The 24,396-nt window shown below is 40.5% G+C and overlaps 1 protein-coding gene and 1 pseudogene across 1 annotated transcript; both read left to right on the top strand.

The window, feature by feature from the left end:
• The first annotated feature begins 6,446 nt into the window (after nt 1-6,446).
• Nucleotides 6,447-7,911, top strand: LOC103343200 (akuammiline synthase 1-like; annotated as a pseudogene).
• An 8,757-nt stretch (nt 7,912-16,668) lies between these two features.
• Nucleotides 16,669-17,463, top strand: LOC148915752 (uncharacterized). Its single transcript, XM_089054184.1, has one exon. The coding sequence runs from the start codon at nt 16,669-16,671 to the stop codon at nt 17,461-17,463; it is 795 nt and encodes a 264-aa protein (XP_088910310.1).
• The last annotated feature ends 6,933 nt before the right edge of the window (nt 17,464-24,396 follow it).

Genomic DNA, 24,396 nt, shown 5'->3' with positions numbered 1-24,396 from the left:
TATATAATGTTTGGATATAACAAGTACATATATGAAAACATTTGCATTACACAAAATATGTCCACTAACATAATAAAATTACAAAAAAAATTAATCATTCATCATCTGAACTATAATAACTTTCGTTATCGTTGCTATCATCACTTTCGGTCTCCCAATCCTCTTCCTCCTCCTCCTCCTCCGCCTCTCTATAACTACATCATCGTCGTTGCTCGGGCAAACTGCAACATCATATCGTGAAGATCACCGAGGTCAATTGTAATTGATCTGAATCGGTATTTCGATTGAAGACACTCCTTGTATTTGAAATGGCTCTTGTATAACATTAGTATCTCGAAGTGTTTCCGCATCATTTTCCATTGAAGATTCTAAACGTTGGTCAGCTACATTGTTGACGTTGTTGTCAGTTGGGTCTAGTTCTGGTATAGCATACACGTTCCTGTGATCCATCTTTTGAACAACGTTCCAACCGCTTCCGGCTTTAGGGTCATCTAGATACACAATTTGTGTTGCCATGTTTGCCAAAATATAAGGGTCGTCATCATACCAAGTTCTGTTCATGTTCACAGATAGTAAGCCATGATCGATTTTAACACTTCCCGGCCTATTTGGGTTGGTGTCAAACCATCGACACTTAAACATGATCACTTGGTATCGATCTTTGTAAAGCAATTGCACGACAGTTGTGAGTTTGCCATAGAAATCAATGTCCGTACTTTCGCCTCCACCTAGGACATGGACACCGCTGTTTTGCGTACACAACTTGTCATCTCGTGCTTCGGCCAAAAATTTGACACCGTTGACATTACAACCCGAGAACAATTCAGCGCGAATCGGGCCGAACGCCAAGTTATATAACTCATCACTGTAAGTTGGGGAATTCGATGATTTCAACTTATTCACCTAATATTATACAAAACCATTCATTTGTTAGTCTGACAAAATTTATAAAAAACATTTATATTTCTCAAATAACAAACACTGATAACTTACAGAATCCAAAAACCATTGTGGAAACAATTCACGGTGTTTCTGGGCAACCAAATGTGATGGATGTTCTCGCTTCATCATCTCTTCATGCTCATATAAGTATCCCATGATCTCATCACAATTGTTCAGTACGAACCAATGCGCTACCTCCATGTCATTTCTAGAAAACGACTCTCCGCGTCCAGGATCTCCGAAGGGTCGTGCGCTTTGGGCAAAAACAGAAAGTTTTTCATTTCTCATACCTCCATCATGATTGCGCTGAGGACGATTGAAAACCGTCTCCACATCTTTTAAATACATTCCGCAGAAAGTAAGCGACTCATATTGAACCCAAGCCTCTACGATTGATCCTTCGGGCTTCATGCGTACACTTTTTTTCAGCTCTCCGAGAAGCCTGCCAAAATAAAACGATATGATTGAAATTAGCAAGCATGTGATAATGATGCATACACAAATGATAAGGATTATATACCTTTCTATTGGATACATCCAGCGATAGTTGACAGGACCAGCAAGTAATGCCTCTTCTGGCAAGTGAACCATCACGTGCATCATACTTGTGAAGAAAGCTGGAGGAAATATCATCTCAAACTTGCATAGGACTTGGACAATGTCATGGCGCAACTGAAACATGTCCGTTTTTCGCAAAGTTTTCGCCGTCAGTTGGGAAAAAAATCTGGACAACAAAATGATTGGCTTCACTACATCTTCCGGCAATAGGTGTCGAATACCAACAGGAAGTAGGCGTTGCATAAACACATGGTAGTCATGGCTTTTAAGTCTAGTAAATTTACCCCCGTCAACATTCACACAACGTGCGATATTAGAAGCATATCCCATCGGGAAACTTTACTGACGATACAAACTTTAGAAACTCTTTCTTGTCATTCGGTTTCATAGAAAAGAATGCAAGATCCCTTCTAGCTTTATCATTGTCCCTATTCATCCATAAACCCCTTCGTATGCCCATTCTTTCCAAATCAAGACGAGCTTTGATCGTGTCCTTTGTCTTCCCCTCGATATCTAGAATCGTGCCCACCAATGTGTCGAATACATTTTTCTCAACATGCATCACATCTAGATTGTGCCTCAATTTTAGTTTCGACCAATATGGGAGCTCAAAAAACATAGGCTTGTGCGTCCAGTTCATATGTGTAGAAGGTCTGATACGACTAACTGTTTTCCCGAAGGGAAGCAAAATCAAGGTTAAGCGGTCCAATATCTCATCACCGGACCATTCTTCTGGGTCTAAGGCGACGCCAGTGTTCCCGTCGAACTCTTTATCTTTTTCCCTCCACTCATGGTCCCATGGCAACCATCTCCGATGACCAAGGTAACAAACTTTTCCAGCATGCCAACCAGAAGTTACATCTTCCTTGCATACAGGACATGCCATATAACCTTTTGTGCTCCACCCAGAAACCATTGCATATGCTGGGAAATCATTCACAGTCCACATAACTGCTGCCCGCAAAGTGAACATCTTTCCAGCTTGATTTATCAGACGTGCGAACACCGCTTTGTCCACAAATCCTTCACTCATCAACCAGGCCTTAAGTAAACATCGATTGACCTCCCAGGATCCTCAGTTATCAAAACAGTCATCATCATGTATTCTTTTTTCATGCATTTCCAAGGCGGCAAATTATATGGGAATACGAAAATCGGCCAAGTGCTATGGTGTTGGTTTAGAACCCCATACGGATTGAATCCGTCAGTGGCAAGTCTCAATCTAACATTTCGGAGATCAGCAGCAAACTCGGGGAACGTTCGATCGAACTCTTTCCATGCCTCCCCATCTGCAGGATGCTGCATCACATCATCGTCTACTCGTTTTCCTGATGCCATCTCATGTCTGTGGCGGTATGCGTCGACATATACAATCGCTGCAACCTAGGTTTCAGGGGCAAATAACGCATGACTTTTTGTGGGATCTTAGTCGTCCTATTCTGAGATGTCATCTTGAACCTCGACTCATTGCATATAGGACATGTATCCAACGATTCATGCTCTTTGTAGAATAACATGCAATTGTTTTTGCAAGCATGAATTTTTTCATAACCCAATCCAAGACCATTCAACACCTTATGCGCCTGTTTATGGTCTTTCGGCAAACAATTGTCCGTCGGAAGCATTCTCTTGAAAACTCCCAAAAAGTAATCGAAACACAGGTTCGACATACGATACTTTATTTTTCCGTGCATTAGCTCCACAATGGCCGTGAGAACGGAAAAGCTCTCGCACCCCGGGTATAACTCTTGGTTGGCATTTTTTAACAATTTCTCATATTGTTCAAACTCCGCACTGTCTATTGGTGTAGGCACATCATCTTGCTCTTCTTGATTCATGTTGGTCGATGCAAATGGAAAAACATCCTGTATAATATCCATGACTTCATCATTAGCATCCACAATAGGTTGAACATTGTCCACTCTTGTGGCATTTGAAGACGAAGCATGCTCTAATTGTTCCCCGTGAAGGTTCCAAATGCTATATGTCTCAATCATTCCATTCCTTACTAAATGAAATCCAACATTTTCAATTGTCTCCCATAACGTGTTGTTGCACCTCCTACAAGGACAACGGATTCTAGTTGCACCGGGTTGTGTCTACGTGCAAACTCAATAAAATCCTCGATTCCATCCAAGCATTCGTCTGCGCATCTGTTCGGGTTTTGTATCCACCTTCTGTCCCATAATTCCTGAAACCAGAATCACAACACAACAATCACAACAACTTCATACGAAGTTATAATGTCACCTTATGCCTCCGGTAAGGGTCCTATCCCATTCGAATGCATACTCCTGCCACGTAACCTACGACTACATGAGATTAGATTTCGACGTGGATGAATTTCGCCACATCTCGCTACAGTTCTTGAGGTGGCCATAGTTATAAATACCTATGTACCACCCGAAGAACGTACCGAGATGACAACGAAATATCCACAATCGAAACCTAATCCTGTAGCCATAGATTACGTGACAACACTATGCATTACCAAACTGTCCAAATAATGGGACAATTCAAGAATTAATTGGACCGCAGTCATGCATTACGCATCCATGCACGAAATCCAACTAATCTCGAATGGGAAACTAAGTGTTACTAAACATAAAAATAAAAGCACGAAGTTAATTTCAATTAACTTCGTACATCTAACAGATTGTACTACGTTACGCACAACATAATATAAATATAACTTCACAAGAACATTTTAAACATATATAAAACAAATAAAATACCTTCTCAATCGTTTCTCCACCAATCGCTAATTACAAATATCCCTAACGAAAACAAATTAAAACCTTAGTACGAACTTAAATTAATACTTTTAAACTAATGACGAAAAATACTTACCCAATCAATGTATTGAAATCCCCGGCAGAGAGGTTGAGAGAGGCAGGTAGAATGCTTTGTTTTTGCATTACTGCCTCTGCAATGGCAGAATTCTAATATGAAGAAGAAGGACTTTGCTTGCGACGAACATACTTATTCGTCGCGCAAACTCCCGTCGCAAAAAACCAAATCATTCGTCGCGCAAACCCATTTTTTCGTCGCGCAAACACCTGCCGACATCTAACTTTTGCGCGACGCTGGAACTTTCCGTCGCGCCAACTTCCGTCGCGCAAAATTGTCGCAAAACAAAATTCCGTCGCAGTAAGCGTTGAACTTTGCGCGACAAAATGTAATTACGTCGCGCAAAAAAATATCCCACCAGGTCATTTTGGCGCCAAAAATAAAATATCTCTTGTTCTCTTCACGCGACGAAACGCGTCTTTACAGCCGCGCTAAATGAGGGGATCGCGTTTTGCGCGACGGAGAATTTGTTAAATCGCGCAATGTTGCCTTTAGCTCTGTTTGCGCGACGAAAAAATTGTTTTGTCGCGCATATACATTTTGCGCGACGAAAAAGTTTGGTGGCGCAAATTTTGAGTGGATTGCGCGACGAATAGTTGTTTTCGTCGCGCAAGTATGGTTTGCTTGCGACGAGTTGTTCTTAAATCGTCGCAATATTTCGTCGCGCAAATAGTGAAACGTAGTAGTGTATCCCTGTTGCAACTAAGTTTTTCACCCAAACCACATTTAACTAGTTAGATAGGTGGCATAACACCAATTTTCACATGACCAATTAACACACACCATAAGTCAGAAACAATATAAATAGCCAAGACCTTCCACCAACAAATATAACGTGACCTGAGTCTGCAAACACGTGTATAATATGAGAAAAATGCAAGCGACAATAGCATAAAAAGTAAAAACATACGAAAGTTTTGAGATAAATAATATATTAAGGTGAGGAAGATGAAGAAGATGAAACTCTGCTTGTTGGTAGACTTAGATGGGTGTAGAAAAGTGTGGTTGGGTAGAGTATGACTTTTCTTTTAATTACCATAGTTCTAGAGTTCACTTAACAAAATATGTTAATGACTTAACCCTTTGTAGGTAATTAAACTTGACAAATGAGACATTCTTGTTGACTCTATGACTCATTCGTTCCATGTAATGAATTCTGGAGAGAGCATGTATTTTTCAATTGAAAGGTAGTCATCCTTGTTATTTACATTTTCAATGAATCAGCACAGTTCCTTTGTCAGGACCAGCTCCCTTTGTAAGTGGCAGAGTGGCCTTGAGGGTGTTGCATGATTTGAGAACTCATATCCTATTGAAGTTGGATGGGCTACAATTCTGAAATGATTTTCACAGCCACTTGAAACCACATTTGCATAATAGGGTTTCCAGGTGAAACAGCTGTAGACTGTTATAGGTTTGACTGTGATGTCTTAGATTCAGCAGTTTGAACTTTGAAGGGCTTCTAGCTTTGTCGGTCAAACATCATCACAATTTGCATGCTTTTCAGATGCCTAGATGTTAGCTTTCACCAAATTACACAATAGTATGTGTGTTTCTATGAAGAACAGATACCAGACGGGCCCCGTATTTATTTTGACTGGAAGAAGAGCTGGTGAAATTAATATTTCATTATCTTTCCTTCTGAAGTAAAAGCGCACCCTGCATAATTTATTGTGACAAGAAGAATAGCTGGTGAAATTGACATTTCATTATCTTTCCCATTCAAAACGTGGTTGTTCAAGGATGGCCATGCATGATACTGTTTTCCACATGTTACACAACTTACAACAGATAAAAGAAACAAAACAACAATTCTGATAGAAGCCCACTTACCATGCAAAGACAAGCCAGTAATCACGATAATAATAAAAAATCACATCACTTACCATGCAAAGACGAGCCAGTAATCACGATAATAAAAAAAATCACTGAAAGTGATTTCCACTTTTGACTACTGTTTGAGCCACTAATCAACAAATTCATCAAGGTTGAAATGTTTGAGAGGCGGCCAGCATTAGGGCTTGTGCCTATAAATAGTACTAGTTATATTCCATTCAGTGCAGAATCAAGCCCCATCGATCCAACTCACATTTCTACTTGCATCACTTGATTAAAATGGCCACACAAATCAAGGTTGAAATTATCGAGAGGCAAACAATTAAACCATCCTTCCCAACTCCTCATCACCTTAGAAATTACAAGCTCTCTCATTTTGATCAGACAGCTCTTCAACTCTACATCCCACTCCTCCTCTTCTATCCCAATGCTCCTGCTGATGCTACTACTAACAATGTCATGGCCACCAATGAAAGATATCAGCATCTAATGCAATCCTTAACTAAAACTCTCACTAACTTCTACCCTTTAGCAGGAAGGATCAAAGGTCACGCCGTGATCGAATGTAACGATGATGGAGCTGAACTTGTGAAAGCCCGAGTCTAGTGCTCCTTATCGGAGATTTTGGAACACCCAGATACTGAGATGTTAAGACGATTCCTTCCTATTGAATCCGAGTCCAGAGAATCGGTCACAGACTCACAGGCCCATTGCTTCTTGTTCAAGTCAACTCGTTCGAGTGTGGAGGAATGGCAATTAGGTTTAGCATTTCGCATAAGTTTGCTGATACTGACACACTGTGCACATTCATCAATTGCTGGACTACAACTATCCCTGATCAGTCAAATAAGTTAATGTTTCCCAAATTTGGTGCAGCGTCTCTGTTTTCAGAACTATATTTGCCTCACTCAGAGCCACCGCCATTCCAACCCACGGAAGCCACTAAAGAAAAATGGATGACAAGGAGGTTTGTGTTTGATGCCACAAAGATTGCTGCTCTCCAGTCGAAAGTTGCAAGTTCAGTTGTGCCCAAACCAACAAGAGTAGAAGCAATTTCCGCAGTCATTTGGAAATGCCAAAATGAAGCATCATCTAAATCATCATCATCAAACAGGTTGGGGACCCGGACTAGTCTATTAAGGCCATCATTCTTCTCTCACGCTATGAACATGTGTAAACTCGCAGTGCCGCCCTTGCCAGAAAACTTGGTTGGGAATCTAGTGGATGTTTCAACAGCACACAACTCTCACTCTGGACAGAGTACTAGTGTGATAGATTTGAAGGGCGTGGTTGCAAAAATCAGGGGAGCGCTTGTAGAAGTAAAAGAGCGTTGTGCTACAGAAGTGATATTTGATTCCAGCAAAGCATGGGAAAAACAGAAAGAGTGCATCAACCTGATGAAAAGTGATAACATAGACAAGTATGTCTGCTCAAGCTGGTGTCGGTTTCCATTTTATGAAGCCGATTTTGGATGGGGAAAGCCATCATGGGTGACCTACGTTTCTGTTGCAGTTAACAATATAACTGTTTTCATGGACACAAGAGATGGCAATGGAATAGAAGCATGGGTGAATCTGAGCCCAGAAAAGATGGCCTTATTTGAAAGCAACGAGGAACTGCTTGCATATGCTTCTCTGAATCCTAGGGTTCCCTACTGAGTACGGATAAGAGAGCCTTCATCTTGTGTTATCAATAAAATGGTAGGGTAGCTTTTGATAGCTAGCTTATCTTCTAGCTTAATATTGTACTGTTGGAAATATGGAATAAGGTAAATGTCCGAGTTTAACATGTTTGAATTATTAATTATGTATTACCATTGATGGAATGTATTGTGAGATCTATGATTGTACTAAGTAATTATGGGTTTTTAACGGAAATGGTCCCCCAACGTTTGCTTGAGTTTCATTTTGGTCCATCAACTAAAATTTTCATTTCAATAGTCCTTCAACTCTCCATTTAGTATCAAATTGGTCATACCGTCAAAGTGTGTCAATTTATTGATTAAGGTAAAACCATCCATATATATATGAACTAAAATATAAATAAAGTAGGGTTTTTGACCGAAATGGTCACCCAACTTTTGCTCAAGTTTTATTTTGGTCCACCAACTAAAACAAAAGATCAAATTTCTACTCTACAATCTAATGTAGCCAGTTCAGCTGTTCCCAATTCCTACCCGCGTGAAAGCGGTTTCAGCACTCATGATAAATTATTAGTAACAATATAATTGGTAAACACTAATGTTAGGAGCACTAAATTTGAATCTCGAATGATGTGTCAAATGACACATCCCACTAATCTCACACCACCGCCATGCCGCACCACCACTGCTTAAAATATTCTTGATGAATGTTCCACGGCTGAAAACGATTTGTAGTTTCATGTCTTTTTGGTATGATTTTGTTCGTCACATTTTGAACACTGCGATGCCTCTGGCCGCTAGCAGGCTGTACGTTGGCAGCTAGTGGTGGCTTGTTGGTGAAGTAAGTGAAGTGAGAGAGATCTAGGCCCTGAAGTGGGCTAGAAAACTGCTCTTTGGTGAATTGCAATAGGCATGCCCCTACTAGTGATACTCTTCTAGTGGTGAGATGAAGATTAAGCTTGTTAAAGTATTGCGCCCTTGTATTCTTATCTTCTAATAAAAGCCATGGTGCTCTAAAGAGGGGAATATGGCTTTAGATAGGTTTTTTTATGCCTTAATGAAGAGGACTTCAATATTTCACTTGTTATGGAATAAGACGCAAGATGGATGATAATTTTAGACTGTTATTGGACAGGGAGTACAATAACGAGCCTTGCAGGAGAAATGTCTGATGGATAGCATAGTACCATAAAGTAATTATATACCTAACAGAGACTTAACGATGAATGCAAATAAAAGTGAAGTTAGGTCCAACAAAACTTTAAAAGCCTTATTGGACAGAAACAAATTCTATCAGACAGAAACTCCAACCTACTTGAGACAGTGCAGAAGGTATGTCCGATAAGAGTTTGTCAGGTGTATTTGCAGTCAGAACTTCTCCAAACTATAGATAGGAGTTTTTAATTAAATGAGCTGGAAATCAAGACCAACTATCAAATCATACCCAGCGATGTTGGCAGAGCATATAGATTACAAACAATAGCAATGCAATTCCAATTAGGAGTTGTCAACTGGGAACTGGACAGAGTATGTGTTTGGGAAAGAATAGAATTCCAATCAGGAGTTGTCAACTAGGAACTCGAAGAAAGGGAGAGGATTCGATTCAAGACTTGGCTTTGGTATGCAATGAGACACTTTGCAAGAGTTTGAGTCTAGGTTACTTCTAGGTTGTCGAGAGTAAGCGTATTTTGAAGGCTGTTCAAAATAGGTTTGATTGATTCGTTGTTGGATCTTTTCATACTAAGCTTTCTTCCTCTATTTATAGGCTTCATGGTTGTCAGAAAAAGGATGGCTATTGATAGGCGTTGCTGCTTCAAGCCATAAAGAATTCACAAGATAATGTAGACACGCCTTTCAAGTTGATCAGTGGAGGTTCTTTCTAGTTTCGAACTTTGGGACTACTCTGCAGGGGGCACTACAACTGGTCAACTCTGGATTTTTTACCATTCTTTACTTGTCAGGCTGTCAGGGACTAAATATTCTCTGTAAAGGTAGATTTCTTTACTATTTCGCTAGGGTAGATTAGTGCGTACCACCTGTACAAGCATAGTAGTTTGAATTGTTTTCAACCCAAAGCGCAAACTGCTATCCAATTAGCTCATATTGATTGTTTAAATGAACTGTAATTAAAAACCACTGAGATTGGTTGTTATTACACTTTTGGCTTTTACTATAACCTCATACATTTTCTGTCCGAAATGGAACTGTAGCATCGAACATCTCTTTTGTCCGAAGTGGAACTGTAGCTTTGGACACAAGTGTCCAAAGTGGGACTGTAGCTTCGGACACTTGTGTCCAAACCGCTAGTTCACCATGCACTGGGAAATGTTTGAGGCTGACTCTTGTCCAAAGGGCTTTTGGGCCGCGCTAGTCATTAATTGGGCCTTCACATATGCTGAATAAACTCTTGGTGATTTGGGCCTCAGTTTGTTAACATAAGACTAGCTTATTAACTATAGGAATTAACCTGTGTTAATTTTGGTCCGAACATTTGCCCCCTAATTTTAATCAGTTTGTATGAAACCAGTTAAAATTAACAACCATGTCCTTTCAAGTGACGCTTTGTGACTGGCCACGTGTTGGCAGTTACTTGCGTGATAAATTTCTGGGTATTTAGTGTACGCGCCATGCCTTTGAATTTCTAATTGGTTTTTTTTTCTTTAAAAAATGGCTGAACATTGTTCCTCTTCTCCTACCTTCTGCATTTAGTAGAAAAAGCAAAAATGGAAACCTAAATTCATCAATAGCCCCATTTTCTCTGAATGCTTCTAATTCTAGGTTTTTCAGATAGACCCTCGATTCACAAAGAAATTCAGACATTTTTTGCTCAAGTTTCCACACTCATCGGACAAAAATGGCACCAAGGAAGATGATGAAAAGGAAGGACATTGAGGAAAAAATAATTATTCAAGCAGCCTCCTTTCTTACTGGAGATGGGAATTTTCTCGAATAACAACAAAACAAAGCACAGCTGGAGGCCCTGGTTGAGACCAAACAAGGAGAGGTAATATGTTGGAACTTTATATCCCTCCTTGATAGAAATATGGTGTTAGGGCTTAGGTATGTAACTAGCAAACCAGTTGCCATTTCTTCTACCTATTCAACCAGGCTAGAGCCGATATCCTGTTTAGGCGCCCTTAACTCCATGCTGGGAGAACTGGATGCCAACATTAAGTGTAGTTGTATCCTCATAATTGTTAGGGGAATGATCACAAAACTGAAGTAAATGATGGAAATATAAACTGAGGCAGAGAGTGTTTGTAAACCAGAAAATTATTCAAACTGATTTTTGTTAACTTCTTTGATATATATATATTCTACAGCAGCCTATAACATGGCTATTTATAATAACAGTCAGACCTTTTGATAAACAGACATAACTCTTGGATTAGTTCCAAGAGTTCCAGACACAACTCTTGACTTCTAAAGAGATACAACTCTTCCTAAACATAACTTTTCATCAAGAGACACAACTCTCTACTTTAACAACTGATACAAATGTATTACGTTTAACACTCCCTCTTAATGCATTTGTCCTGCGACATTTAGCCTTTCTCTGAAATAGTAGAACTTCTCTCTTGGAAGTGCTTTTGTAAAAACATCTGCAATCTGCTCATCAGTACCACAGAATTTCAGTTCAATCTCTTCGTCTTCAACCAATTTTCTGATAAAATGATGACGAAGTTCTATGTGCTTTGACCTGCTATGAAAGACTGGGTTCTTTGTCATGGCAATTGTGGACATGTTATCACAGTACAATTTTTTGGAGTGTTTTGTTCTTGACGAAGATCTGCTAATATTCTTCTAATCCAAACTGCTTCACATGCTGCACTTGTGGCTGAAATATACTCTGCTTCGGCTGTTGATAATGCCACTGTACTTTGCTTCTTCGACGACCATGATATAACTCTACTTCCCAAGAAAAACACATGTCCAGAGGTGCTCTTTCTATCATCAATTGCACCTGCCCACTCTGTGTAGCCAACTAACTGTGCTTCCTTCTCTTGTGTATATCTAATACCATATCCCTTGGTTCCTTGTATGTATCTGAGTATTCTTTTTACTGCAGCAAAATGGTGATTACTTGGATCACTCATGAATCTAGATACCACACTTACAGCATGAACAATATCTGGCCTTGTATTTGTAAGATAAATTAATGAACCAACCACACTTCTATATATGGATGCATCAAACTTAGGTGCTCCATCGTTACTTGTAAGCTTCAAATTAATTGCCATTGGAGTATCCATTGGCTTGCTCTTCAACATATTGAATGTTTTCAATAGATTTTCAGCATACTTTTCTTGAGAAATAAATATTCCCTCATCTGATTGTTGAACCTGTATACCAAGAAAATATCTCATAGTGCCTAAATCTGTCATCTCATATTCCTTCATCATGTTCTTCTTGAAAACTTCTGCCATCCTTGAATTTGTGCTTGTATAAATCAAATCATCAACATAGAGGCACAAAATCAGAAAATCATGTGTACCTTCTTTCTTGAGATAAAGTGATGGCTCACTTAAACTTCTTGTAAATCCATTTTGCTGAAAATAGTGATCAATTTTGTTGTTCCAGGCTCTTGGCGCTTGCTTTAAGCCATATAAGGCTTTACGGAGGCGATAAACTTTATCTTCCCTCCCTTTCTCAACATAACCTTGAGGTTGCTCCACATAAACCTCTTCTTCAAGTTCTCCATTTAAAAATGCAGATTTGACATCCAATTGATAAACTTTTGTCTTCAGTTGTGCAGCTAAAGCCAAAACAGTTCTTATAGTTTCCATTCGAACTACCGGAGCAAATGTCTCATTAAAATCAATTCCAGGTTGTTGAGAATATCCTTTTGCAACCAAGCGAGCCTTATGCTTTTGGATTGAGCCATCTTCATTAAAATTTGTCTTGTAGACCCATTTAAGTCCAATGATATCTTTTGATTTGGGTCGATCAACAAGTTCCCATGTTCTATTTTTCTTGATAACTCTTATTTCCTCATCCATTGCATCTTGCCAAATATTTTCCTTTACAGCTTCCTCGAATTTTTGAGGCTCCAAAGCACTCAAAGCAAGATCACATGACTCATATATTTCTGCCAAAGAACGTGTTCTTGCATTTAGTCTAGGAGTTGAATATGGTGAACTAGGATCAGATGTTCTTGCACTTGGAATTGGACTTTGTAGGAACTGAGTTTCTTCTGAATGTGATAAATCTGGTTCCTCAAAAAATCTTGGCACTTCAATATCATAATTCTCCCATTTCCAAGCTTTGAGTTCATCAAAAATAACATCTCTAGAAATTACCAAACTTTTGGTTCTTGGATCAATTAATCTGTATGCTTTGGACTGATCACTATATCCCACAAAAATATATTTCTCACCTTTCTCATCAAATTTTTCTCTCTTTTGAGAAGGAATATGTGCATATGCAGTGCACCCAAAAATCTTGAAGAAATCCACCTTTGGTTTAAAACGATGCCATGCTTCAAAAGGAGTCTTATCTTTGACTGCTTTGGTTGGAGACCGATTAAGAATAAAAACTGCTGTATGAATTGCTTCAGCCCAAAATGTATTTGGCAGACTCTTTGCCTTCAACATGCTTCTTGCCATCTCGACAATGGTACGATTTCTTCGTTCGGCAACTCCGTTTTGCTGTGGAGTGTACCTTGCTGTCAACTCTCTTTTAATACCATTGCTTTTGCAATATTCAGAAAATTCATTTGATGTAAACTCTCCACCACGATCTGTTCTTAACACCTTCAAATTGTGACCACTTTGATTTTCTCCAAAAGCTTTGAATTGCTTGAAAACAGAAAATGCTTCTGACTTTTGTTCTAAGAAATATACCCACATCATTCTTGAGAAATCATCTACGAATAGAATGAAGTACCTTTTGTTATTGAAGGATGGTGTACGAGTTGGTCCGCAAATATCTGCATGTACCAATTCAAGAGGGGCTTTTGCTCTCCAAGATGATTGTGAGAATGGTAATCGATGGAATTTTCCAAAGATACAGCCTTCACATTTTTCCTTTTCAGAGTGAATAGAGGGAAGTCCAACCACCATATTTTTCTGGTGTAACAGCTGCAGGCTTCTTTGATTCAAATGCCCATATCTTAAATGCCATAACAACGATCCATCAACTTTTTCTGCTTCTAAAGCAAAGTTTTCCTTTGATGTCATCAGCAGCGGAAAAACTTTGTTTGCTGTCATTTTTATCTTTGCCACCAGAGTGTTATTCTTTTTATCAGAAATAACACAATAATCATCTTCAAATTTCACCAAGAATCCTCTTTGCAAAAGTTGTCCCACACTTAGTAAATTTTGAGCCAAATTAGGAACATACAGCACATCATAGACAAGTTTTGGAGTACCTCCTTTTGTTTGCACAGAAATGATACCTTTGCCTTCCACGTTGTGTTGTTTTCCATCACCAAGCTTGACTTGTGAGTTCACTTTTTCTTCTAACTTGACAAAGCAACGCTTATTTCCTGTCATATGATTACTGCATCCGCTATCCACATACCAAACATCTTGTGAATCTTGATGAGAATTGAAAGATGTATAAAATAATTGCTCTTGAGAGTCATTGTTCTCCGTAAAATTTGCTTCATTGTTTTTCTGGTATCTGCAGTCTCTTTGTGAATGGTTGGGTATCCTGCACCGGTACATTTGTATCTGCAATCTGCACTTTTATGCCCATATTTGTTGCAAACATAGCATTGAAGGGATGATCTTCCATTTTGATTATTTGAATGGCTGCTTCGTTGTTGATTATTGGAACTGTTGCTTCCTTGTTGATGATTGGGACTGCTGCCTTGTTGTTGATTATTGAAACTGTTGTCTCCTTTGTTGGAGTTTCTACGCCCAAAATTTTTGTTTCTCCCATTTTGAGATTTCTGGAATTGTCCTCCTTTTTGTTTGTCTTCTTTCTCTTTCGAATTCACCTTGGACTGGAAAGCTTGCTCCACAGATTGTTCTGTGGATCTGTTGATTCTTTTTTCATGTGCTTCCAATGAACCAATTAATTCATGTAAAGAAAGTGTAGATAAATCTTTTGATTCTTCTATTACAGCAGCGACATGATCATATTTTGGCGGTAGACTTCGTAAAGTTTTCTCTACGATTTTCTTGTCTGGAATAGTGTCCCCATAACATCTGATTTGGTTCACAATCCCAGAAACCTTTGTGAAGAATACTTGAATGGATTCACTGTCTTTCATAAGTAAGTTATCAAATTCCCGCCATAAGGATTGCAGTTTGATGGAGATCACTTTTTCTGAACCTTTGAACTCAATTTTGAGAATTTCCCAAGCCTGCTTTGATGTTGTTGCTGGAAGTAATCTTGGAAAGAGATTTTTGCTTACTCCTTGTTGAATTAGAAACAACGCCTTGGCATCTTTTTTCTTATTTTCCTTGTAAGTCTGCTGCTTTTCTTGTGTTTCCTTTCCTGCTTTTGATGTTTCCTGCTCCTCATACCCATCTTCAACAATATCCCAAAGATCCTGGGAGATAAACAGAGTCTTCATTTGAACATTCCAATACTCATAATTCACACCATCAAAAATAGGCATTAGATTCTGGATATTCCCAATGGTAGAGGGATTTGAACTTGATGCCATTGCTAATCACAGCGGTAGCGATAAGATCAAAATACTGCTATGGTACCAAATTTGTTAGGGGAATGATCACAAAATTGAAGTAAATGATGGAAATATAAACTGAGGCAGAGAGTGTTTGTAAACCAGAAAATTATTCAAACTGGTTTTTGTTAACTTCTCTGATATATATATATATATTCTACAGCAGCCTATAACATGGCTATTTATAATAACAGTCAGACCTTTTGATAAACAGACATAACTCTTGGATTAGTTCCAAGAGTTCCAGGCACAACTCTTGACTTCTAAAGAGATACAACTCTTCCTAAACATAACTTTTCATCAAGAGACACAACTTTCTACTTTAACAACTGATACAAATGTATTACGTTTAACAATAATGAGCCAATGAGACTTGGCAGTGCTTGGCAAGATAGATTGGGTGTTGGACATGAAACCTCAGTTTGACTCCTATTGGAAGGCCAATGGCATTTATGACGCCATTCTGTGTAGCCCTTCGTGACTTGAAACTGTTGAAATATAATCTCGCTCGCCTGATTTCTCTCACTTCGATTTAATCTCGCTTTGATTTCTTAGAGCAGAAGTTATTTTCTATTTTCTGTTCTGTCTATTTTAAATGATGTAATGAGAACCATTAGATCATAGTCTAGGTGGATTCTCTAGCTTAGATTTGGTATGACACGTGTAAGCACCTAATAGGGTGATTGTAATTCATTAGAAGAGAATCACATTTCTCTCTCCAGACACATTATGTAAGCGGCAGATTGAAAGAATTCAATAGAACAGTGCCTTCCTCATTTCTCTTCATTCTCTCTAGCTAAAATCTCCAGAAAATACATCTCTTCCTAATCTGAAAATACATATATAAACTAAGAATTCTAACATGGCCTCAGAGCCTAGTTCGATTGTTTGTTGGGCGTGAATATGTGAAGATCGAGCTGGTGTTTGGCTGGGCTGACGTTGAGCTCACTCAAAATTTCACGAAGCTTTTCTAGCTGCGTCCGATGTCTAACATGGCAGGATCAAGCTCTTCTGAGCTTCGTACACCGTTTTCAATGGAGAAAACTATGAGTTTTGGAGCATTCGAATGAAGACCATTCTGAAATCTCATGGACTGTGGGATTTGGTTGAAAATGGTTTTGACGCTTCAGATCCAAAGAAAAAAAGAAAGGAAGAAGGATCTAAAGCTGCTGAAGAAGAGAAGTCTATAACGGCTGAGATTTTGATGAAAGATGCTCGTGCACTTGGACTGATCCAAGGTGCAGTCTCAGACCAAATTTTTCCCAGAATAGTGAATGAAGAAACCTCAAAAGGTGCATGGGATATTCTGAAGCAGGAGTTTAGAGGCGATAAACAGGTACGAAGTGTGAAGCTACAAGGCTTACGTAGAGAGTTTGAATACACTCGTATGAAGGATAGTGAGTCATTCTCTAGTTATGTTGCTAAACTATTTGATCTAATTAATCAAATGAAAAGTTATGGTGAAGAGTTACCTAGAGAAAGAGTTGTGCAGAAATTACTTATTAGCTTGCCTAGATCTTATGACTCTATATGTTCTGTGATTGAGCATTCAAAGGATCTTGACACTCTTGAAATTCAAGAAGTGGTTGCGTCTCTCAAGAACTTTGAGCTCAGGTTGGATAGGCACACTGAAAATTCCACAGAAAAGGCTTTTACTAGCCTGAACATAGAGAGTAAAAGCTCTAAGAATGGAAGTTCTTCTGGAGGTAACAAGTCTCAGAGGAACTGGAAGGGAAATGGGAAGAATTGGAATAACAAGTCCAATTCTAATCCCAAACCAAATGCATCAAATGATGGAACTAAAACACCTTGCAAGCACTGTGAAAAACTGCACTATGGCAAGTGCTGGTTTGAAGGAAAACCAAAATGCAGAGGATGTGGAAAGTTTGGGCACATGGTTAGAAATTGCCATGAAAATCAACCTGTGCAGAAGGTGAATTATGCCAATCAGGAAGTAACTGGAACATTGTTTTATGCATGCAATGCCGTGATGATGTGAAATTGAACAATTCTTGGTATGTGGACAGTGGTTGCAGTAACCACATGACTGGAGATGAAAGGCTATTGATAGATATTCGAAGGGATGTAACTTCCAAGGTGAAAATGGGGACTGGAGAGACAGTTCAAGTTGTAGGAAAAGGCACACTTGTGATAGAAACCAAGACAGGCAGAAAACACATTCAAGAAGTGATGTTGGTGCCTGGTTTAGAAGAGAACTTGCTCAGTGTTGGTCAGATGATGGAACATGGGTATTGTTTAGTATTTGGAAAGGGAATGGTGACAATTTTTGATGATTGGTCACTGCAAAATCCTATAGCTAAGGTTCCAATGACTATCAATAGGTGTTTCTCTCTCACAATGGTACCTGCTACTCAGTTGGTGCTGAGAGCAAGTGTGACTCACAGTTTGCAGACTTGGCATAAAAGGCTGGGCCATCTTAATGATCAAAGCATCAGGATGCTGGCAAATCAAGACATGGTTCATGGACTGCCTAGTCTGGAGAAGGATTTTGCAGTTTGTGAAGGCTGCAAGCTGGGAAAGCAAGATAGAGACTCATTTCCTGCAGAATCTACTTGGAGAGCTCAGTTTCCACTTGAATTAGTCCACACTGACATCTGTGGTCCTATGCAGATTGCATCAATGTCGGAGAAACAGATATTTCATGTTATTCATTGATGACTATACAAGAATGGCTTGGGTTTATTTTCTCAGAAATAAATCTAATGCTTTTGAATGTTTCAAGAAGTTCAAAGCAATGACAGAATTGCAGAGTGGACACAAGGTGAAATCACTTAGAAGTGACAGAGGTGGAGAATTCATGTCAAATGAATTTCTTGCATACTGCAGTGAGGCTGGAATACAAAGGCAGCTGACTGTAGCATATTCCCCTCAACAAAATGGAGTTGTTGAGAGGAAGAACAGGACTGTAATTGAGATGGCAAAGTCTATGCTACATGAAAAGAGACTTCCATATGAGTTTTGGGCAGAAGCTGTTCATACAGCAGTCTATCTTCTCAACAGGTGTCCTTCTAAGTCTCTTAAGAAAATGACACCATTTGAGGCCTTCACAGGAAGAAAGCCAGGTATTGCACACTTGAAAGTGTTTGGATGCCTATGTCATGTGCTTATTCCTTCTGTTTTGAGACACAAGTTGGAAGAAAACAGTCACAAATGCATTTTTGTGGGCTATGGATTGTGTGAAAAAGGCTATAGACTGTATGATCCTAAGGCTAGAAAGATTATCTTGTCTAGGGATGTCTATTTTGATGAAGAAGCCTCATGGACATGGGAGAATCCTAGCAATGCAGATGTGAGAATGCCTATGCTAGATGGAAATCAAGGTACTGCAGAAACTGAACAGAAGGTATTAGATGAACAATCTCAGTTTTTGGATACTCAAATGCAGATGGAAGAAGAAATTGCACCTCAAGGGGAAGAAATGCTTGATGAGACTCAAAGGGTTGATCACACACCTCACAAGTGGAGGAGTATTAATGACATCATGACACAATGCAACATGTGCATTGTAGAACCTGACAGCTTTGAAGAAGCAGATTTGGATGAATCATGGAGAAGTGCAATGGAGGCTGAATTCGAGATGATTAAGAAGAACAATACATGGAAATTAGTTGACAGGCCATTTGACAAACCAGTAATGGTGGTGTTAAGTGGGTCTACAAGGTCAAACTGAACCTAGATGGTACTGTGCAGAAGAATAAAGCTAGGCTTGTGGCTAAAGGCTATTCACAGAAGCCTGGAATCGACTATAATGAGACATTTGCCCCTGTGGCAAGACTTGACACCATCAGAACCTTGATAGCCCTTGCAGCACAAAAGGAATGGAACCTATTTCAACTGGATGTGAAGTCTGCTTTTCTCAATGTCATTCTAAAGGAGGAAGTTTATGTTGAACAACCTCAAGGATATGTTCAAGAGAGCAAGGAAACCAAGGTGTACAGGTTGAATAAGGCTCTATATGGACTGCAACAAGCCCCAAGGGCCTGGTATGATGAAATAGATGCCTATTTCAACACTGCAGGTTTTAAGAAGAGCTTAACTGAAGCTACTCTCTATATCAAAACAAGTGACACCTCAGGTATTATCATTGTCTCACTCTATGTAGATGACATTATATATACTGGAAGCTGTCCTAAAATGCTTGAAGAGTTTAAGCAAGATATGATGCAACACTATGAGATGACAGACTTGGGTATGTTGCACCATTTTCTTGGCATGGGAGTGGAACAAACTGATAAGCATATTTTCATTCATCAAAAGAAATATGCCATGAAAATTCTTGAGAAGTTTGGAATGAGAGACTGCAAGTCAGTGGCAATTCCATTAGTGGTGAATGAGAAATTGTGTAGAGAAGATGGAAGTGAAGCAGCAGATGAAAATGAATTCAGACAGATTGTAGGGAGTCTGCTTTATCTGACTGCCACAAGACCAGATGTCATGTTTGCATCTAGCTTGCTTGCTAGGTTTATGCACAATCCCTCAAAGAAACACATGGGAACTGCTAAAAGGGTGCTGAGATACATACAAGGCACATTAGATTTTGGAATTGAGTTTGCAAAGGGGAAAACAGCTACTCTAATTGGGTATTGTGACAGTGAGTGGGCTGGGAGTGAGGATGATATGAGGAGCACCTCAGGATATGCCTTCACACTAGGCCTCAGGCATGTTCTCTTGGGCTTCCATCAAGCAAAACACTGTTGCTTTATCTACACCGAAGCTGAGTATGTGAGCGCTGCAGAAGCAACTTCACAAGCTAAGTGGCTCAGATTTGTGCTTGAAGATTTTGGTGAAGAACAGGTAGAAGGGACTCCAATTCTATGTGACAACACCTCTGCAATTGCAATGGCAAGGAATCCAGTTCATCACCAAAAGACAAGACACATCAGCAGGAAATTTCATTTTATAAGGGAAGCCATTCAAGCAAAAGAAATCGAACTGGTGTACTGCAAGACAGAAGATCAGATAGCAGACATTTTGACTAAGGCTCTGCCTAAGGATCGGTTTGTGAGGTTGAGAAGCTTGCTTGGAGTGAAATCAGCTAAAGGATTAGAAGGGAGTGTTGAAATATAATCCTGTTCTGCCTGATTTCTCATGTTCTACTGATTTAATCATGTTCTGCCTGATTTCTTAGAGCAGAAGTCATTTTCTATTTTCTGTTCTGTCTATTTTAAATGATGTAATGAGAACCATTAGATCATAGTCTAGGTGGATTCTCTAGCTTAGATTTGGTATGACACGTGTAAGCACCTAATAGGGTGACAGTTGTAATTCTGTTAGAAGAGAATCACATTTCTCTCTCTGTCAGACACACTATGTAAGCTGGCAGATTGAAAGAATTCAATAGAACAGTGCCTTCCTCATTTCTCTTCATTCTCTCTAGCTAAAATCTCCAGAAAATACATCTCTTCCTAATCTGAAAATACATATATAAACTAAGAATTCTAACAGAAACCAGAGTCGTCCCTTCTAGCCTATGCCCTGATGTTTTGGAATAGCTCTTCCAACACCTTTGATTTTGGAGTTGGTCCCATGACGCCAACTCTGCTAGATATGGCAGCCATTTTTGGCTTTAGACCTTATGGAAGAGTCCCTGACTGTATTGGTGACTACCAGAGGCCTCCCAGCCAGGGAGAGAAGTTGAAGATGGAATGTTCAACTTCAAATACAAAGAAATAACTGACCACTCAGCCTTCTCGAAATTCATAGAGCACTTCGCGGCTAAGTACAGCAAGGATATAGAATAAGAACACATGACGTTCTTATTGTATTGGATTAATAGTGTTGATGCTCAAAATGGTTAGGCCAAGATTGAGTCCAACTTAGTGATGAGGTGTGATGGATGATGAATGAAGGTGAGGACCTTAAGCATGTGTGTAAAGACTTGGGCAAGCGATAAATGTAAAGAAGACAAGATATACGTGGTTCACCCTTAATGAATGGGCTACGTCCACGGAGAAGTATGTTCTCATTATAATAGTGTATGATTACATTTGTACATGGGGTTGGACCCGAATATAAAGATGACAAGTGAGATGCCCAGGCTAGGATCTAGAAGAGAGTCCCCGGCCCTAGGGTCTAGCTCTGAGACCCGGATCCTCTTCTAAGTGGAGAGAGAAGTCCCCTTTTCACATGGATACTATTCCCTATTTATAGGGAGGTGAAAGTGGGAGGTTTGTGTAGATTTCCGATGTGGGACTTTGCGCAAGTCGCTGTGGTGGTGACATGTGTCATGGTGTTGATGCTCTTGGTGCTGGGTATGCTCGGTTGATTATGGTGTAAACAGTAGTCCCCCAAGTTCGCAGTTAAGAAGTGACTTCGGGTTGGGAACTTGTGAGTTTTTGTGTAATCGTGACTGAGCATTCCAGGTTCGATGGGAGCCATAGGGCATTCCAGGTTCGATGGGAGCCATAGGGCATTCCCTAGTCCCCCAAGTTTGCAAGCTAGAAGTTGCGTCACCATTTAGAGTGTATAAGAAAAGCTGTGTTAGCTGTTAGTATTGTTGGTAGCTGGGTACCTGGGCATTTGGTGAGGAAGCCGGGTCTGAGCCGCAAGGGGCGGGGGCCTTGATGCTTCGGTGGCTTTGGGAAAAAGGGTTGGGCTTTTAGCACCTTTGGTATCCTTTAGTTTCAATGCTCCCTAAGCCATGCAAGCATGCAAAGTGTGGCCCCAACTTTTCTTCTTTTTTTTTTTTATGGCCAGAATTGTAAGCCATGCATCCCCAAAAACTTTCATGCTCCTTGCCGTTCGGCAAGGAAGCTATGCCCTTTTTTTTTTTTTTGGTTGAAACCTTGGTGTGCTAGGCCTTCGGTAGGTTCCAAAAGTTTGGGTGTGAGCTCATGAGGACCTGGGTCATGGGTTTTGGCTGAGCCATAGGTGGCTGGGGTTTTGTGTGCTTGGGGAGAAAAATTTCAAAAAGTAAAGAGCCGGGCTCTTTAAGTTTGTGCCTGGAGCTGGGACTTAGGAAATTATTTTTCAGTTATTGGAAAAGACCTGGGGTCAACAGGCTGAGCTTTTTGTGTAGGCACGGGAGCTGTGAGTATTGGCCAAGGATTTGAGGAGCTGGGCCATTTTGGAGCTGGACTAGTTTGAATTGTGGTGAGCCATGCAAGCCATGCAATTTTATTTTTATTTTTTATTTTTATTTTTATTTTTATTTTTTTGGATGGCCATGTGGCATGGGCTTGGGGAAAATTTGTGAGCCTCTTAAATATAGTGGCTTGGGCTGACCAGTGTGCAAGGGCTGGGCCCTTATTTCTTTGGCATGGGGCTAGGCCCTTGAGTAAAAAGCTGTGCCTTGAGGAATAATGGGTTGTCTTTGCTTTGGTAAGATGGCCAAATATGAATTGTCTGTGCAAGTTCTCCATGCTTCGGCAGGTGGTTAAAAAAGAAAAGAAAAAAGGAATAGGTCTTGGCCAAATATGAATTGGCAAAAGGTATTGTGAGTACCTCTCAAGGGATTTTGAAGCTGGGCCCCTCCAAGTGTCTGCAAGGCTTGGCTCAAGTTGCTAGGTTTAGATGAGGATTGGTGTGTCTCCTTTTTTTTTTTTTTACGGAACCTGCCCGAGTTCCACAGCTGGGCTTCGGCAGGTGTCCCATTCCCAGTTAGTTGCTAGGGTGTTTCGGATTGTGAGGGGTATATATCTCTCCTTATGAACCTTGCCGTTCGGCAAGCAATAGCTGAGACTTTTTTATTTCCTCTTTTTCTTTTCGGTAGCTGGAAGCTAAGGCCATTTTGAACTCCTCCCCTTCTGCAGGTTGTTTGTGAATTTGAAGCTGGGCTAAGAGGTAGCTGCGGGCTCGACGGAGCCGAGATCGGGTGCTGGGCAAAAGGAGCCGGATCGTGAAGACCTTGGGTCGTCCGGTCCTTCTCGAACGGTCCGTGCACACCACTTGGTACGATCTCCTTCCGAAGTCTGGACAAGGGCTGGGGTGAGAGGAAGGAGCCTGGTCTTCGAGACGAGCTCTTGGCAAAGGTCTCCACGGCAGTTGCCGTTCAGCAAGGGACCTGGGAGTTTTCGAAGGGCAGAGCCGGGCCTCCAGTGCTTGGCTAGGCAATATGAGCTAGGCCTTCCGCAAGGCTTGGTGAGTTTTGCTGTTGTGGCCTTTCCGTTTGATTCGGCACGGAACCTGCCGTTCGGCAGGTTCCATTCGAAACTTTTTGTCTTCAGTTTTTTGTCTTGTTGTGGCTGTTGAAACTCTTGGATTGTCCAGGAGCTGGGCTTCACACGTTGGCAAGTTGGCTGAGTTCCAAGGAGGAGGTTTCACCAGCAGCAAGGATTTGGAGGTTGCAGATCTTGACAAGAAGGAACTTCGTGAGTCCTTCAATTTTTTCTCTGCATTTCGTGAGCTGGGATATTTCCAGCTTCGGCAAGATGGAAGCTAGGTTGCTTTCGACACCTCCGGTTCGGTGCTACGATCCTTGCCATTCGGCAAGGATCATCCCCGGGGCTGGGCCCTTTGAGCCTAGGCCTTGTAGCTGGGCTATTTGATTTCAGCAGTTCACTTCCCCTTCTGCACAGCCCTTGCCGTTCGGCAAGGGTGTGTTGAGTAAATTTTGGGGCGGTGGCCTCACTTGCGTATCTTCGGTAGGAGGTGAGTCGTGAAGGGTGGCTTGAGCCTGCCGATCGGTAGGAACTGCTTGGAAAAAATTTATTGGGGCTGTGCAGGTCTGGTGATCTGGGTACCGTGATTTTCGTAGCCCTTCATTCGATTGCTCAGTACCTACCGTTCGGTAGGTTGAGTTTTGGCTAGGAAGTGCTCGGTGGTTGAGCATTTGCAGCTTTCGCCGTTTCGACAGGTCCGTTGTTTACTGTTGCACGAGACCTGCCGTTCGGCAGGTGTTTGTGAAAAGGAATTTCTGTGGCCCTTTGAATCGAATGGTCTGAGTCTCAAGAGCTGGCTGTGACTTGGAGCT

The sequence above is a fragment of the Prunus mume genome, linkage group LG6 (assembly GCF_029339155.1).
Source record: "Prunus mume cultivar Tortuosa linkage group LG6, ASM2933915v1, whole genome shotgun sequence".
NCBI classification, from domain to species: domain Eukaryota; kingdom Viridiplantae; phylum Streptophyta; class Magnoliopsida; order Rosales; family Rosaceae; genus Prunus; species Prunus mume.
The sequence above is the reverse complement of the archived record's forward strand: the minus strand, read 5'-3'. Positions and strand labels throughout refer to the sequence as shown.